We start from the raw sequence: 15108 nt of genomic DNA, 5'->3' as shown, positions 1-15108 counted from the left end.
TGTTTGACATTTATTACAGTATAGTTAAAAGTGATAAGCATAAAGGAGAGTAATATGACACATTTTATAGGAATGCATTCATTTTCAGTCCCAACACCTACAAGTTTAAAGATGGAGGACTGAAAAAGATATTTAAAGAAATGAAATTTGAGTCCACTATAACCGAGTTTCCAAGTTCTAAGCTGTTCACTATAAGCGTTAAAAATAACATTATTTAAATAGGAATACGGACGGGACCGCTAAAAAAGTTCACTACATCCGAGTGTTCACTATATCCCAGGTTCACTATAGCGGGGTTCGACTGTATTACTTTTCACTGACATTTAAAGACATCAAAGAAAATAACTGCTGAAAATTATACTTCTAAGTATTAACTAAATAATGATAAATGCATCATAAACCACATATACTAGGAAAACATCTTTATTTATACTTTAAATTAAAATTATTAAAACACAGTTTTTTTATTTAACTTAAGTTAAAATTAATATTTTAATTACATACAAAATAAATGATATGCTTGCATTAAGCAGAAGTAAACAATGTAACGTTACTTTTTTTGTAGGTGGGAGTGTACGAACAAAATGAAGCGTGCTGCTGTTCTTCGTAAAGCTTCAGAAATTCTAAATGAGAAGAAAGAAGAGTTAGCATCAGAATTGTGCATGATTACTGGCAAAATCAAAGAATTTTTTTCCTTAGAAGTTGAGCAAGCTGTTACTGTATTACTTTACTGGGCAAATCACATTGCTCAATTTGAAGGTCGAATTGTGGTAATTACAATTTTTTTCACGTTTTTGCCTTATTTTCAGAAAGAGTATTCTTATCAATTTTATTTTTTATGTAATTTATTCCAAATTTGCTTTTGTTCATTGATTTCTAGATCTAAGTAAATTTTCAGCTTATAGTCTCATCTAATTTTTTTGTTAGATTTGATCTATTTGGTTTATATAAATGTAAGGAATACAAAGTTTTAAAAAAAATTTTAGATCAGTTCATAACACATCTCTCTTATTTGCTTTGATTTGACCAGTCGCTTGAATAATTATTTACTAAAGTTTTTGGCTTACAACGTTAAAAGTATAGACAACTCTGTCTTTGTATTTTTTTATAGTTAATGTGTAACACAACTGTCTTTAAATGCAACCATAAAAGTATCTTTTATCTGATTGCAAAATAAAAATCTAATAAAGTAAAACACATGTTTACCAATACTTTTTTTATATTATTCGTTGTCCATGAAATGTCCATTCTTGCGAGATTTGAAGGAAAATTTTAACACTTCTCTAAAACAAAGGCAAAATATTTCTTTGGCTTAGCATTAAGTGACATTATTATTTTTTATTTGCACGTAAAATAATTGACAGCCCAATTTTACCCAGGAATATATTAAGTTTAAACTCTGTTATTAGACAGAAATATAGAAGACAGAACACATGTATTTAATAAACAGAAAGTATGACCGAAAAAGAACAAAGCATTTTTCAGTTCTTTTAGGAGTAAAGAAAAGTCAGTGCTTGTTTCTGCAAACCTTGGTTCAGAACATCCTCTCCACCTGTGGTCTATCTCCGAGGGAATGACCCATTGCAGAGAATGTGACAGGATCTTGTCCCCACACTGCAAATGAACAGTTCTCACAGCTCCATCTCTCCCAGATATTGGTTTGAGAAGAAGAGCTCTTTTCCATATTTTGCAAGGATGAAGCTCTTCCTCATAGGAATTGTCAAAATCTTTTAGTATTTCAAGGTTATGCCTAGACCAGACTTTTTTCTCATTAACTTCTTTTCCTATTGTTTCCAAATTCTCTGATGTGTTTTATTTTATTTTATATCCGTCATTGAACAGCCAACCCAATTTTGGGTTTATGACTACTAATGTTCAACTCCGTAGCCTTGTTAATTTTGAACCAAACCAGAAGACAAGGAAACTCCTGGATCAGCACCCCCAGAGTTAGTGATTTATATTGGGAACATGGAGGACTTTGCGAATCGACATATTTAACGTGCATCAGTCACCATTTACTACACGGGGAGTCTTCGGCCGGGATCGAACCCACAAACTCTTGGACATGGGCCCAATACCCTACCAACCAGGCTATCCTGGCCCTATTCCCTGACGTGTTTGTCGAGAACTGATACCGAAATTACTGTACTGATGTTTTTGAACTGAAGAGAAGGAAGAAAGTGCTATGGTAGCAAATGAACGGTCGCCCGAGAGAATCCATCCAAACATAGTGGGTATTAGCACACATTGCAGAAAGTTGAATAGGCAATTGAGTGTGTACTATTGTCCAATAAAAATCAGCCCTTATTAAAATTTCTATAGGTAAGTCCCTTAAACAGTCTGAAGTTTTAACTTATGATTATGGACAAAAAAAAAGAGACAGGTTGTGGAACAAAGGGATGAGAGGTGTTTGAACTTTCTAATGCATGAATTGGAACATTCATTTTGGAGTTGTTCAAAATGCTTGATAAACAGAATATAACTTTTCGTCCTCTATGAGCTGCAATGGACTCAAATGCCTGGAAATTCAATGGCTCTGAGCAAATAGTTTACCTTAAAGTTAGCGTTGAAGGTTTAAAACAGATTGCTCACCTCTAATTTTCAAAGATGTAACTGTGCCTCTTACTTTTTCTGAGAGAAATTGTGTTATATCACCCTCTGAAATTTTCTGACATTTCGCATAAATAGTCCATCAACGGCAAATATCTCTGAAAATGCACGTAAAAGTTTAGGAGTTAAAACTTGACCATAAGCTTTGATAAATATTCTAATATGTATAAGAATCTGATTCAACTTTGATTCTTTACCATGGTATAGAAAGCTTAATGCATATGTCTCGAAATCATTGAACAACCTCTGTTTCCTAAAAAATTTTAAATAAAAAAAAGAAACTTCTTTTATTCGAAAGAAAATTCTTTTGTTTCTCTGAATAAGTAACAGAACCATTTGTCTTATTTATATTATTACATTTAAAAATTGCTAAAATAATAGAAATGGCTTAGTGGAAATAGGTTCTAAGTGGCATTTGTAGGAAAATCACATTTAGAACTATAACAGTAGAAAAATGCCTACCAACACATTTTTCTAATAAAACCTATCTTATTGAATAACATGGAGAAGAAAAATTCAAGTTACTGTTTATTATTTGCAGCTGAACATATAATTTTGTAAGCCCTAAATTTCATGTCTTTTTTTTTCAGAATATTACTAAGCTCTTCTATTTTCATTCATTCTGCCTATTTATTGAAAACTTATTTTATTTATCAACAGGACACGAAATTGTATGGTAAAGTGTTTCAAGAGTATCATCCTTTAGGCATTATTGGAATACAGTGTCCGGACAAAGATCCATTACTTTCTTTTGTATTTTTGATCATCCCAGCCATTATCTTTGGAAATTCTGTTGTTGCCATATCAAGTGAGAGATATCCTACTTGTGCCTTGAAAATATGTGAAGTAAGAGCACTTAAATATCTTTTTTTTTTTTTTTTTTTTTTTCTTTTTTTTTNTTTTTTTTTTTTTTTTTTTTTTTTTTTTTGTGTGTGTGTGTTGATCCAGTAGCAAGAAATCAATATGAAAGGAAAAAAGTTTCCGATATAAGGTAACATGAAGCAAAAAAAAATTAGTTTTTACCTTCATTATTTTTTAAAAATTCAATTAAAAATAGAATTCCAATCATCTGTATCGATTGAGACCATACGCTATATTTTGATACAGTGGACTTTTTGTTGGCATGCATAATTGGAGCTATTATTTAAACGCTTAAAAAAAAGGTGCTTTAATTACTATATAAGTTTCAGTCGATTTTCATCCTAAAATTTCTCTGAAAGTAAAATAATAAAGAATACAAGTTGTAAGAATAGGGATATAACTAAAGAGGTCTGAATTGTATTAAAATTAGACCTCTGAAAATATACCCTATTGCAAATGTAATCAATAAAGATAATAGGGGGTGCATTGTCATTTTCATTAAATTTCTTCCATATAGTTTCTCCTATGCAATATTTTTCTAGCAAGTCAATATATTTTTTTTAAGCTTTTTTTTTATTTAAACGTAAATTCATTTATCATGGAATAATTTTTTTTAAAATTTCAACTGCTATTTTTAGCCAGAAATTTGTTTTATTAATAGTTATGACAGCACTAACTCCACTCCACTTGCAAAAAAATTAGTTTTATTACTATCCAGAAAAAAGTTAGATGGAACAAATGATGGTGTAGAAACATTATGCAAAAGTTATATTTTCTGGTTACGTAAGAACATCTATGTTTGTTTCAGTAAATAATTCCAAGAACATCCAGATTACAACACACCCTATTTTCCTGCATATAATTTGACCTCCTATTTTCAACTTGGAAGATTTAGTTTTGTGTTTACTGTATTTGGCCTTTTAATTCACACTTGTTGAAAAACGAAATTTTTAACAAATCACAAAGATACAGCAAGCTCAATGTATGATGCTGGTGCAGTTTAGGCATTTTAGATTTCTCTCATCGATACAGCATCGACTCTAAAGATGTATGATTAACTCTAAAAAGTTTTGATACTTTTATAATTGCATTACTTTTCATGTCTGTATTTATCTCGCAAATCAGATAGGTTTTTAAGATCATTTAATATGTTTATACCAATCTCAAATTTATTACTGATGTCTAAGTCAACTCCTCATTTATCATTACAATTTAGAGGCTCAAAAAGTTGACTGGAAAATATGAAAAGTTTTTCTAGTGGTTTGTATGGCATCCCTCTTGATGGACACGTCTGGAATTTGTGACCTGTGCATTTTACAAAATGTAAAACAGTACATCTAAGTATACTATTACTTACTTCAAGCGTAGCACACTATTTGTTGTGTTAATATGTTTTTATGGTGAGTGTATCAATATGTTCAGGCCTAATGATGAAAAAGATTTGAATATTAAAAAATTGTGCATGTTTAAGGGAAATAAATGAACTTCTTGCACTAACACCCATTTAATAATTCCTTTTGAAATTGAGTTTCTATTTCTCATATTTCTGATTCATAATTTCTGTTACTAAAAAGAAAACAATAAATACATAAAAAATTATTAATAAATTTTTTTTTTTTTTACTATACATTTTTACACTATAATCCAAGCGTGTATTATATATATCATATTAATACTTGCTTTATATGAATCGATATTTTAATGCATTTCTGTTATTCCATTGTATTTATTATTCCACAATGATAGCTTTTGATGTTTTCAATGTTTATTATTTACAATGAAAATAAGATCTAATAAATGCATTATCTTATTAGAATATTGATCACAACTTAGAAATTTTTATTTTTATATAACTATTGATCATTTTATCTTATATTAGCTTTATTCTAATTAGTCAAAAATAAATCTGCTCTGTAAAAGATAACTCACTTGAATCTTACTAATTAATTTTAATTTTTATTCTTTTCCCATCTCCTGATTTTAAATACTAATTTTTCACCCTTTAGCACAAAGAATTGCAATCATTTTGTAATTTCAATATGCTTTTTTTTACCACGTGTAATGTATGCATTTTGTCTCATAAACTTGGCATATATGGTCTCTCTTTTTTTTTTTTTTTTTTTTTTTTTTTTTTTTTTTTTTTTTTTTTTTTTTTTTTTTTTTTTTTTTAAATTTTGAATTTTTTTTAGTCATAATTTTTTCAATTATAACTAAATTAAATAGAAGTTATTGTATAATGTAAGTAAAAAGGAAACTATGTTGACATTAAGCAAGGTATATTAAAAAAATAATAAAAAATAATAATTTTGAAATATTGTGCTTGAGCAAAAAATTACCTTTGAGAAAAATCAAACATGAACATCAAAACTTCTGAAAGCTAATATAAAGTATGATAATTTCTGTGAATTGTTACTTTGTATCAGTAAACAAGATCACTGAAAAGTTTTATTTTTTTAAATGAATCTTATTAAATACAGAGTTCTTAGCATTTATATGATTTATAGTGGATATTGATCTATGGTGCAAATGAAACTTTTTTTTCACAAGACTTTTGACTATAAAAACTATCAAAATGTTGGTAAAAATTTAAATTTTTATTGAGAAAAATTATGTATCTTTATTTACAAAATCAAATGTATGAATTGCACATAATGTGTAAGTAAATGTGTATACCTTAGACCGATAGAATTTTTTTATAACCCAGGATATTCAATACATTTCTTTATTGAAAAGTGCAAATATATCATAACATATTTTTTTAAAAAGTTACGCTATATTCTGTACAGTACTTTACTTACTTACCTTCTTCGAACCCATTCTAAGTAAGCAAAACAGCCAGTTCCATCTTCATTTAAGAATTTTCTTTTCTATTGTCTTTTAATTTTTTTCAAAAGATTTTTGTTTTACCTCGTATAGTCAAAAATTTGTTTTGAGAGGTTTCTAATTTTTGTTTTTCTATTGCCCACATTCACGCCTCTGAACCATAAAGTAGAACTTCTCTGGTAACTATTTTTGCATTTATTTCAATATTTGGTGCTCTCCAGAATTTATGCAGTCCTTCAAAACATGTTCTCGCTTTAATTATTCTCTGCCTTATTTCTCTTCACCACTGCAGCCTCATTTATCATCAACTGAACCTAAATAGTCAAATGATTCCTCTGTTTCTAGATTTCAAATTTACTTTCATTCTTATTACTTTAATTTTCATTTTATTCATGCATAAACCTTTATTATTTCAAAATTTATTAAAAGTGTTTTAAGTTGAAGGTCTGTATGTTTAGATGCTGAAATTACCACCTAGTCTCGTGCCAAGAAAAAATTGATGAACTGTTAATTTATTTCAATGCATGCTTTATTGCTATCATTTATTATTTATATATTTCTGTGGTGTTTTGTTAGCTGATAAAATTTCCTATTATTTTCCTCTTTCTACCGAGTCAAAAGTTCTGCTTAAATTCAATAAAATGTAAGTATAAAGATGTATTAAAATTCCTAACTTTGTTCCTCTCTTAGTATTCCATGAACCAAATATTTTTAATCTGTTTAATAGTATTCTTTTAAAAACAATTTCCTGTGGTATTAAAAGAAGACTGATGCTTCTCTAACATTGTTTGATCATCATTTTTGGGAAATTTTTTTAGTTACAACTTTTCTCCATTGTTCTAGTGCTCTTTCACTATTCAATACTCTATTTAATTAACATTTCTAACTTGTGTGGAGAAACTTAACCGAACTTTAACACACGATTTTATGAATGATCAGTTAGCTATCCGTGTGGGTATCCGTGATCTTCTTGAAATGCAAGTACCAAATCCTTGACGCGGTTTGCATTTAATGTTTCTTTAAAATATTGCCTCTTATCTTTCCTTGATCTTCTGATCAGTAATAAGGAGTTTCCTATTGTGAATTTCAATAAGCATTGTTTCACCTGTAAGCCATTCTTTTCTTATTATTCTTTTTCTCCTCAACACTTTATCTATTACTTCATTGTAAATATTTCTTAAATATTCTTATGTATATTCTACATCATCATTAGCTCAGTAATACCTTAAAAATTTGAAAAAATATAAAAAACAGAGTATGACTGTTGATTTTAGTCTAAACATGCCAGTAAGCAGCCCCACTTTAGCCTAGTTCTGTAGGATTTTGTGCTGACTGTAATTGTTTGAATGACTGTTGTTCACATTGTATGTATGTAAAGGTGATTGAGAACTATATTTAACTTGCATTAACACAAGGAATAAATAAAATATTGACATTTTAGCACTACTTACCTTATATATTAAACAGGGTGCCTAGCGTTTTTAGGAAGTACTTAAAGGTGCTTTTTTGGAGGAATTGGTTTTAAAAGCACTTAAAGGTGCTTTTTTCAGCTGGCGTTTTTAAAAAGTGCTAGGGAATCATTCATGCACAAGGATCAAGTTGAATTTATTTGGATTAGACCAGTGATTTGGGAAAGTACTGATTGTGTCGATTTACGTCCGTTTCTTTTTGGGTTTTTTTAGAGCTAAAACTGTTTAAAAAAAGTTTTTGTTTTTCAATAACATCAGAAATGGGGAGATGTATTTTTAACCCCTTATGAACTGCAAATAACGAATACAAGAGCTGCCCAAGGCCTGCCAAAAATGCACATGCACATCAATTTTTTATGTGTGCTTGATTACTTTTTTGTTTCATTGATAGAATGTGAATTTTTTTAATGCTTGAAAATTCTTGAAAAGTGCTTAAAAGGTGCTTATTTTTGATTGAAAGATTTGCCTACGCACCCAGTTAAAGGACATGAAAAAAATGATCCTATCAATAGTTTGTCACTCTTTATATGTATAGATACATCATGATATAAAAGAACTATCATGATTAAAATGAAATAATATATTAATATGTAAGAGTGAATTAAAATAAAACATGTTTTTTGGAAAAATTAATAAATAAATATTAAATAAGAAGAATTCTAAAAATTGAAAATCTAACTTTCAGGCTTATTTTTTAAAAAAAAAGATAAGTGCAGTAAACTTTGACAACATTGTCTGCTGAGTTCAATAGTGTCAAACTTTTAAATATGGTTTTTGTTTCTCTCTCTGAACCAAACAATAAAGACAAATAAGGTATTAAAACTCAAGAAGTATTGAAGTGATTATGCCTAACCATGTGATTCAAATCAGATTTAATTGGATGACTGTAAGCGAAGTCTCACCTGATTGGCTTCTGAATTGACAAATTGTCATTATTTATTATAATGACTTCACTTGCAGGTACCTATTAAAATATTTCTTAAACGTAATTTTTATTTAACAAAATGTTATATATTTATTTTTATCTTTGTTTGATTCCTATGATAGAAATTTGCCCTGGTTTACGTAATTATTACACAATGTCTCTTTTCTTTCTAATTTTAGGTTTTTCAAGCTTCTGGATTACCTGGTGGTGTGTTAAATGTTGTTTCAAGTTCCAGACCTTATTTGACTCGACATTTAAGTTCCCATCTCAATATTGATGCAATATGGTTCACAGAGGATGGAGCTGATTTTATTTATGATTCCTATCATTCTATTCAACCAAAGAAAATATTTAATTGTAAAAATCTGGCAAACAGCTTGGATAAAACAAAAACATCTAAATTCTTATTAGAATCAACATATTCCAAAGCAATTTTTATTCCAATGGGTACAGGTTTCGCATAATAATGTAAAATCTTATTTTATAATTGTTACAATTCTTATTTTTGTAATGGATGCTCTTGTTCCTATTTACTTTAAAATGATTGCTCATTACAAGATAATGTGGGATTAATATAAAAATTAGGCTTATTTCCTAAGCTGTTTAAGAGATTATGTCTACAACTTATATCAAATTATTGATAGAGAAGTTATTTTTGTTATTATTATTGTTAAAACGTGACGCTATATTTTATATATTTTTACAGTAAAAATGTGGTGAACAGTATATTAATCTTTTATTATTTGGTTTTCACCAAATACAAAACATAAAAATGATTTTAATGTCTATAAATGATATTTTTTTTTAAAAATGTTCCTCTGTGTCTTGTTAATTTGATGCATTTAGCATTTCACAATTTTATAATTTGCGAAATTTAAGTAAATTAGTATCTTAAACAAATGAAGTCATGTTATGTTTCATGTTTGGAATGTGTTACATTATGCCTTCAAATAAAAAATAGAGAACATGTCATATTAGAAACTATTAATTAAAAATAAAACAGAACTTATTTTACAATTTAGTAAAAAGAAAATTTTTGAAAGTTAATTAAATTCAATGTACAGTGTGCAAAAAAAACGGACCCCCCTGAATAACTTTTGATCTAATGATCGGATCTTTATGTTCTAGGACGCAATCTTAATGGTTCGAGGGGGTGACCTCAAATATGCTCATTAATTAGTACAAACAATATTTTAAGTTACAAATTTAAACACAAAAAAAAACATTCTTCTCTGAATATAATACCTTTTTGACAGATTCAGATTTCTGACCTTCAAAATAGGGGAGGTACCCACAATCTAGGAAATATTTGGTGTTTCAATCGTTTTATCGACTATTATTGCTACAAATTTTCTCATTGTTTCTTAAAAATCCCTATATTTTTTAAACATTATTACTATGATACACAAAATTTGATTCGTACATTTATTAGTTACTTTTCCCGCAAAGATACCACTAGTTTTTCATTGTAATTTTTCAAAAATATTGCTATTGATATTCACGTGGTTTTTTAAATCCTGATATTTTTATATGATATTATTAATCAACAAGAATTTTGCATAAATACTTTTTGACACACTCTATTTCCATTAAATCCCTGCAATGTTACGAACTATTTGGGTTTTTTTCCCTCAGTTATTGCTGTTTATTACTCTCTAAGTGCGAAGAATGAGGAATATCTATTTTTTTTCAATATATATACATTGTTTTATTAATGAGAAAATTTATTAGATAAAAAAAAATTTCTTTCTCTCTTTAAATTATATAAATGTTACTTTTGTGCATACGAATGACAATCTTTTATTTATCTTCTATGTACAATAAGAAGAAAATTAAAAACAACACATATTTAAAAAAAAATTCAAATAATTTCTTCATCCAGCAAATGCATGCCTGAAATGTGCTCTTTTTATTATACGTTATTTATTAGTGTGTCAAAAGTTATGACTATAAATTTTAATAACTATGTATTCTAGTATAAAAATAGCTGATCAAGTGTAATATATTTATTACTGTCATTATTTTTAGCTTATAAGAATTAATGAGGACTTCACATTTCTGGACTTCACTGAATTATTTAGAAATATTATTCGATACCTAATATCTTCTTTACTGTCTATTTTTACTAATTATTTTATAGTAGGGGCCCCCAAAACTGCCTCACTTATAGTAATCAGTTTTAAACTTTTCTTTTTTCTAAAAATTTCAGTTTATTTTTATTAAAAACTCCCTTTTTGAATTGTAAAATCTTTTAATTATCAATAATAAAAGATTTTTATTTTAAATAATAATAAACTAGATAATGAAAGATACTTGTTTATTATTATTTAAAATCAAAAATTAAAGTTAATCATAATAAAAATTCATTTAATGCCAATCATAAATGGAAAATATTGCAGATAATTTATAGTTATTAGGGTAATAAAAGTTTTGTATTTTAATGACAATAAAATTTCCTGTATGAAAAATATTTAAAATATTATGTAACAGCTATCATGAAATTTATATTATTTTGTAAAACCTACTGGATTTTTTCCTATCTTAGTTGGCAGCAATGTATATGTTTGTTTAAGAATACTTCCTATAAATCGTATATTTTTTACCGAAAATATAGAAAAACCTCCTATATTTCCTATAAAACACACACATATATATATTTACTGCTAATTTCTATTACGCACGATCTGTGATTTTTATGATGAATTAATAAGTTGAAAAAGAAACTTATTTTCAGAATTCCCCCAGATTATATAACTGACTGATGAGTGTTAATGGTGAAGATGTTCTTGAAAATGTTGGTAAAGGATATTGGAACAGCACTTTTGATTTTAAAGATGAAAGTTAAATTGTGAGGTATTTTTTTAACTAAACTTGCACATAGGATGGACTGCCATACTTGCGTATAGCAGTCCTCACATTTTCCTGATGAGCATGTTTCTCTGAAACGATTCTTCTCTGTTTATAAGTGAATTATTACTAATTAAATTTCAAGGATGAAATCATAATCAGATCAATAGTTAGTCTGTACAACAGATCAAAATATTTTTATAAAAACAACCTATGTAGATTAGCATGTAAAAAATATCAATCATGAAATTTAAAATTTAATTTAGAAGAAAGGTATGGTAAGAGATATAAAGGAATGAAATGGCTAGAGCAAGTAGAACAAAACAGATTTGCGAAATGAAATCCCGAAAAAAAGGTTTTGTAACAAAAAACAAAACTATTTTTAGAAATAAATTATGACAATGTATTTGAATCTGTAGTACTTAATTAAAAAAACAATGTTTTATAGTAATTTATGCTAATGCCTTGATACAAATATTATGAAAATAGAATAGAAATATATTATAATTAAGTACTGAAAACAAGCTAAAATGAACAAAACAAATATTTTATTTCATAGATTTTTTCTTCTTCTAAATTTTGAAATGACAAAATAAATTCTGGTGCTTAAGCAGGCACTTTCTCTTACAGTGATATAAAATAATTTGATTTACACCTTTATTAAAAAAAAGGGGGGGATATCTGAATTTATCTATGTACAACTTTTTTTCCAATGTCAGGTGAGTATAATTTATTTTGTTAACACCCAGAACTTTAATTAGAACATTAAAATAAAATGTTTTGAACATTATGTTTTAAGAGTTAAAAGTGGTAAGATTTTCATTACCATCACTTTTTATGGAGGGGGGCTATATTTAATAACTTTGCATTCTTAAAAATTCAAAAGCTTAAAATTTTTAAAATATCATTTCAAAAGTGTTGGAATATATTACATTTCAAATATTAATGTAATTTTGCTTAATGAAGTAATACCATACAACAATATATTTACAACCTAATTTTTAATTCCATAAAGGCAAAAAAATTAAATCTCATATTTCTCAATCAACTCATTTAAATTGTGATTCAGTAAAAAAGATATAAAAGAGATATTACAAAAAAAAGATGATTTTATTTATTAAACTGAAATAAAAACAGTTGAAGTACTTGTTTACATTTTCTTGTTATAATTAAATTAATATTTGTATTGACGAAATTTCTCTAAAAATTTATTAAATGTTTCTTATTACCAATTAAAAGATATAATTTTAATACAAATCAAAAGATATTTAAGTTTAAAGATTTTATATTTTAGATATAATTAGAAATATGGAAAAATATTAGAATAGCATAACAACTAGAAAAAATATTTTATAAAAATAGAAAACAATAAATAAGATTCTAAAAAATAAGACTACCTTTTGTTTATTTGCTTGAATTGTCTTGTATTTTAAAGATGAAATGTTTTAGCTTATAGTTTGAAAATATCTCCTTATTATAAAACTTGAAAATTTTATAGTTCAATATTTCTTTTCACTAAAATGAAGTTTTGAAATCACCATTATGACTGATTTTTAAAATTAAAATTATTTTTAATAGAATAGGATCGATGTAGAAAAAAAAACTTTCTAAACGAAAATCCAAGAATTTTAAAGTAATTAATTTTCTTAATGATAAATTTGGTTTAATTGAAATAGCTTTATGAATAAATTTCTAAAAATTAAGATGTGAAATAACTCTGTAAATGAACAAAACCTGTTTAAAACTTGGTTTGAACAAATTTAAAATGATTTCTAAACTTATTATTTGTGTTCATTTAGGATCTCTTCCATTTAATCCTATTGCATTGGAAGCAATTATTTCTTCTTGAAAAATGTGCACCCCTTGAATGTAAATATTACAGAATTCGCCTAATTTTACATAGTTTTTTGAATGCAATTTTATGACAACATTCGAATTTGGGCAATCATTTTTTGACTAACGACAATTCAGTCGTAAATTCACTTCGTTTTTTCGACCACTTCTACATGATTTTTTCAATAATTTTAATAATTAGCCTATTTGAAGTCTAACCGTTAAGACAGAGAAACATTAGATCAAAAGTTATTCTGGGTAATCCCGTTTTTCTTTTTCTGGCGCACTGTACACGCGAGTGCTACTCTGAAAACTGAAAAGTCATTAGAAATGATCCAGTGGATTGAATTCTGTCCTCCAATAAATATATATTTTCAATTTGTTTTTTAAATAAATATATACTTTTTTTTGTAAACATTGCCATTTTTCATAATTATTGCTTGTTGTAGTTCATTTACGTCGCACTAGAGCTGCACAATGGGCTATTGTCGGCGGTCTGGGAAACATCAAGACATGCCATCACAATTTTGATCCTCTGCAGAGGGGATGGTACCCCCGCTTCGATAGCCCAACTACCTGCAAGCGAAGTCGAGCACTTTACGGTAGCAAAGTTTAACGAGGACCAATACAGCACACCCTCGATCCCTACGCAGACTAATCCCAGTGGTCACCCACCCGCACACTGACAGCAGCCAGTAATGCTTGACTTCGGTGATCTGCTGGGAACCGTGTCTTAACGATCAGTCCACTGCGGAATCATAATTATTGCAAAATGAGCAATTAAATGATATACAATAATGAAAAAGTAATTGGTACAAAGGTAATAAGCCTGGAGTTTCTTTGACTCTTCCCTTTGAAAGGAGATTCTGACTAGCTACCGGCCATCTAAAGGGTTTACTATTTTCTGAGGGAATTAAAACCTACCCCCTCTGCCCTAAATGCCATCTACACCGGGCTTCCGCCGATCACATCCTGAACTGTCTTCTCTGGGAAGACATCTACTCGACTCCTCTTTTGGTCTTCAATTTCATTCAGGTCAACGGGTTCACAGATCTGGTCTGACTTCATCAGGCCAGCAACAGGATAAGCAACAACATGAAAAAGTAGGAATGACTGAATTTCAATATCTACTTGTGTAAACATTGTGTTATATTGTTGAATCCAAATTTGCTTGAGTTTGTTTGTTTGTTTTTTCTCTCAATATTTTGAGAGACTGGACAAAGTTAAAATCATTTTTTTGAAAACGACCAAGGATATAACATTAATGAGTGAAAAATTTATAGAAATATGAATGCCTCCATGAGAAAAAAAAAATCAGAATTCAGCAATTGGTGAAAAGAGATATACAAGAGTAGCTGGAATTTTCGATTTATTTGTTGTAAAAAATAAGTTAATAAAATGAAGAGAAAAAAAATTAAGAAGAATAAACAAGGCGTTGATATAGTATCTGGACCATTCACGTGGAAAGTGAGCTTAATTTTCTAAAAAATTCTTCAAATTACGCTAGGCCATGTCAATTGGTCAAAAAATTAGTTCAGTCTTAACATTTTTTTAGAGTCTCTTTGAATGTGCAGTAATTGTTTCTGTCCCAAGTGGTCCTCCTAATAACTTCAATCTTGCCGTTTTATTTTTCTTATGTTAAGTATAACAAAGCGTTTTAGCTGTATATGATAGCCCAATATTAAACAGATAAGAATCGAGCCAATATCTCATAGCGGATGTTTCTTACAATCATTTTAA

At 28.1% G+C, this 15108-nt stretch overlaps 2 protein-coding genes across 3 annotated transcripts in view; one reads left to right on the top strand and one right to left on the bottom strand.

The window, feature by feature from the left end:
* Nucleotides 1-15108, bottom strand: part of LOC107455117 (DNA ligase 1) — a 340752-nt gene that overhangs the window by 53013 nt on the left and 272631 nt on the right. The window lies entirely within an intron of this gene.
* On the top strand, nt 566-9660 carry LOC110282501 (aldehyde dehydrogenase family 16 member A1; the record flags this gene model as incomplete). Its single annotated transcript, XM_043056739.2, is given in 3 exon segments — nt 566-770; nt 3271-3456; nt 8868-9660. Coding segments are annotated over 3 exon segments (676 nt in total), but the record flags the coding sequence as incomplete, so codon positions are not given.

This window comes from Parasteatoda tepidariorum, chromosome X2 (assembly GCF_043381705.1).
Source record: "Parasteatoda tepidariorum isolate YZ-2023 chromosome X2, CAS_Ptep_4.0, whole genome shotgun sequence".
Taxonomy (NCBI): domain Eukaryota; kingdom Metazoa; phylum Arthropoda; class Arachnida; order Araneae; family Theridiidae; genus Parasteatoda; species Parasteatoda tepidariorum.
This window is presented reverse-complemented; position numbering and strand designations above follow the sequence as displayed.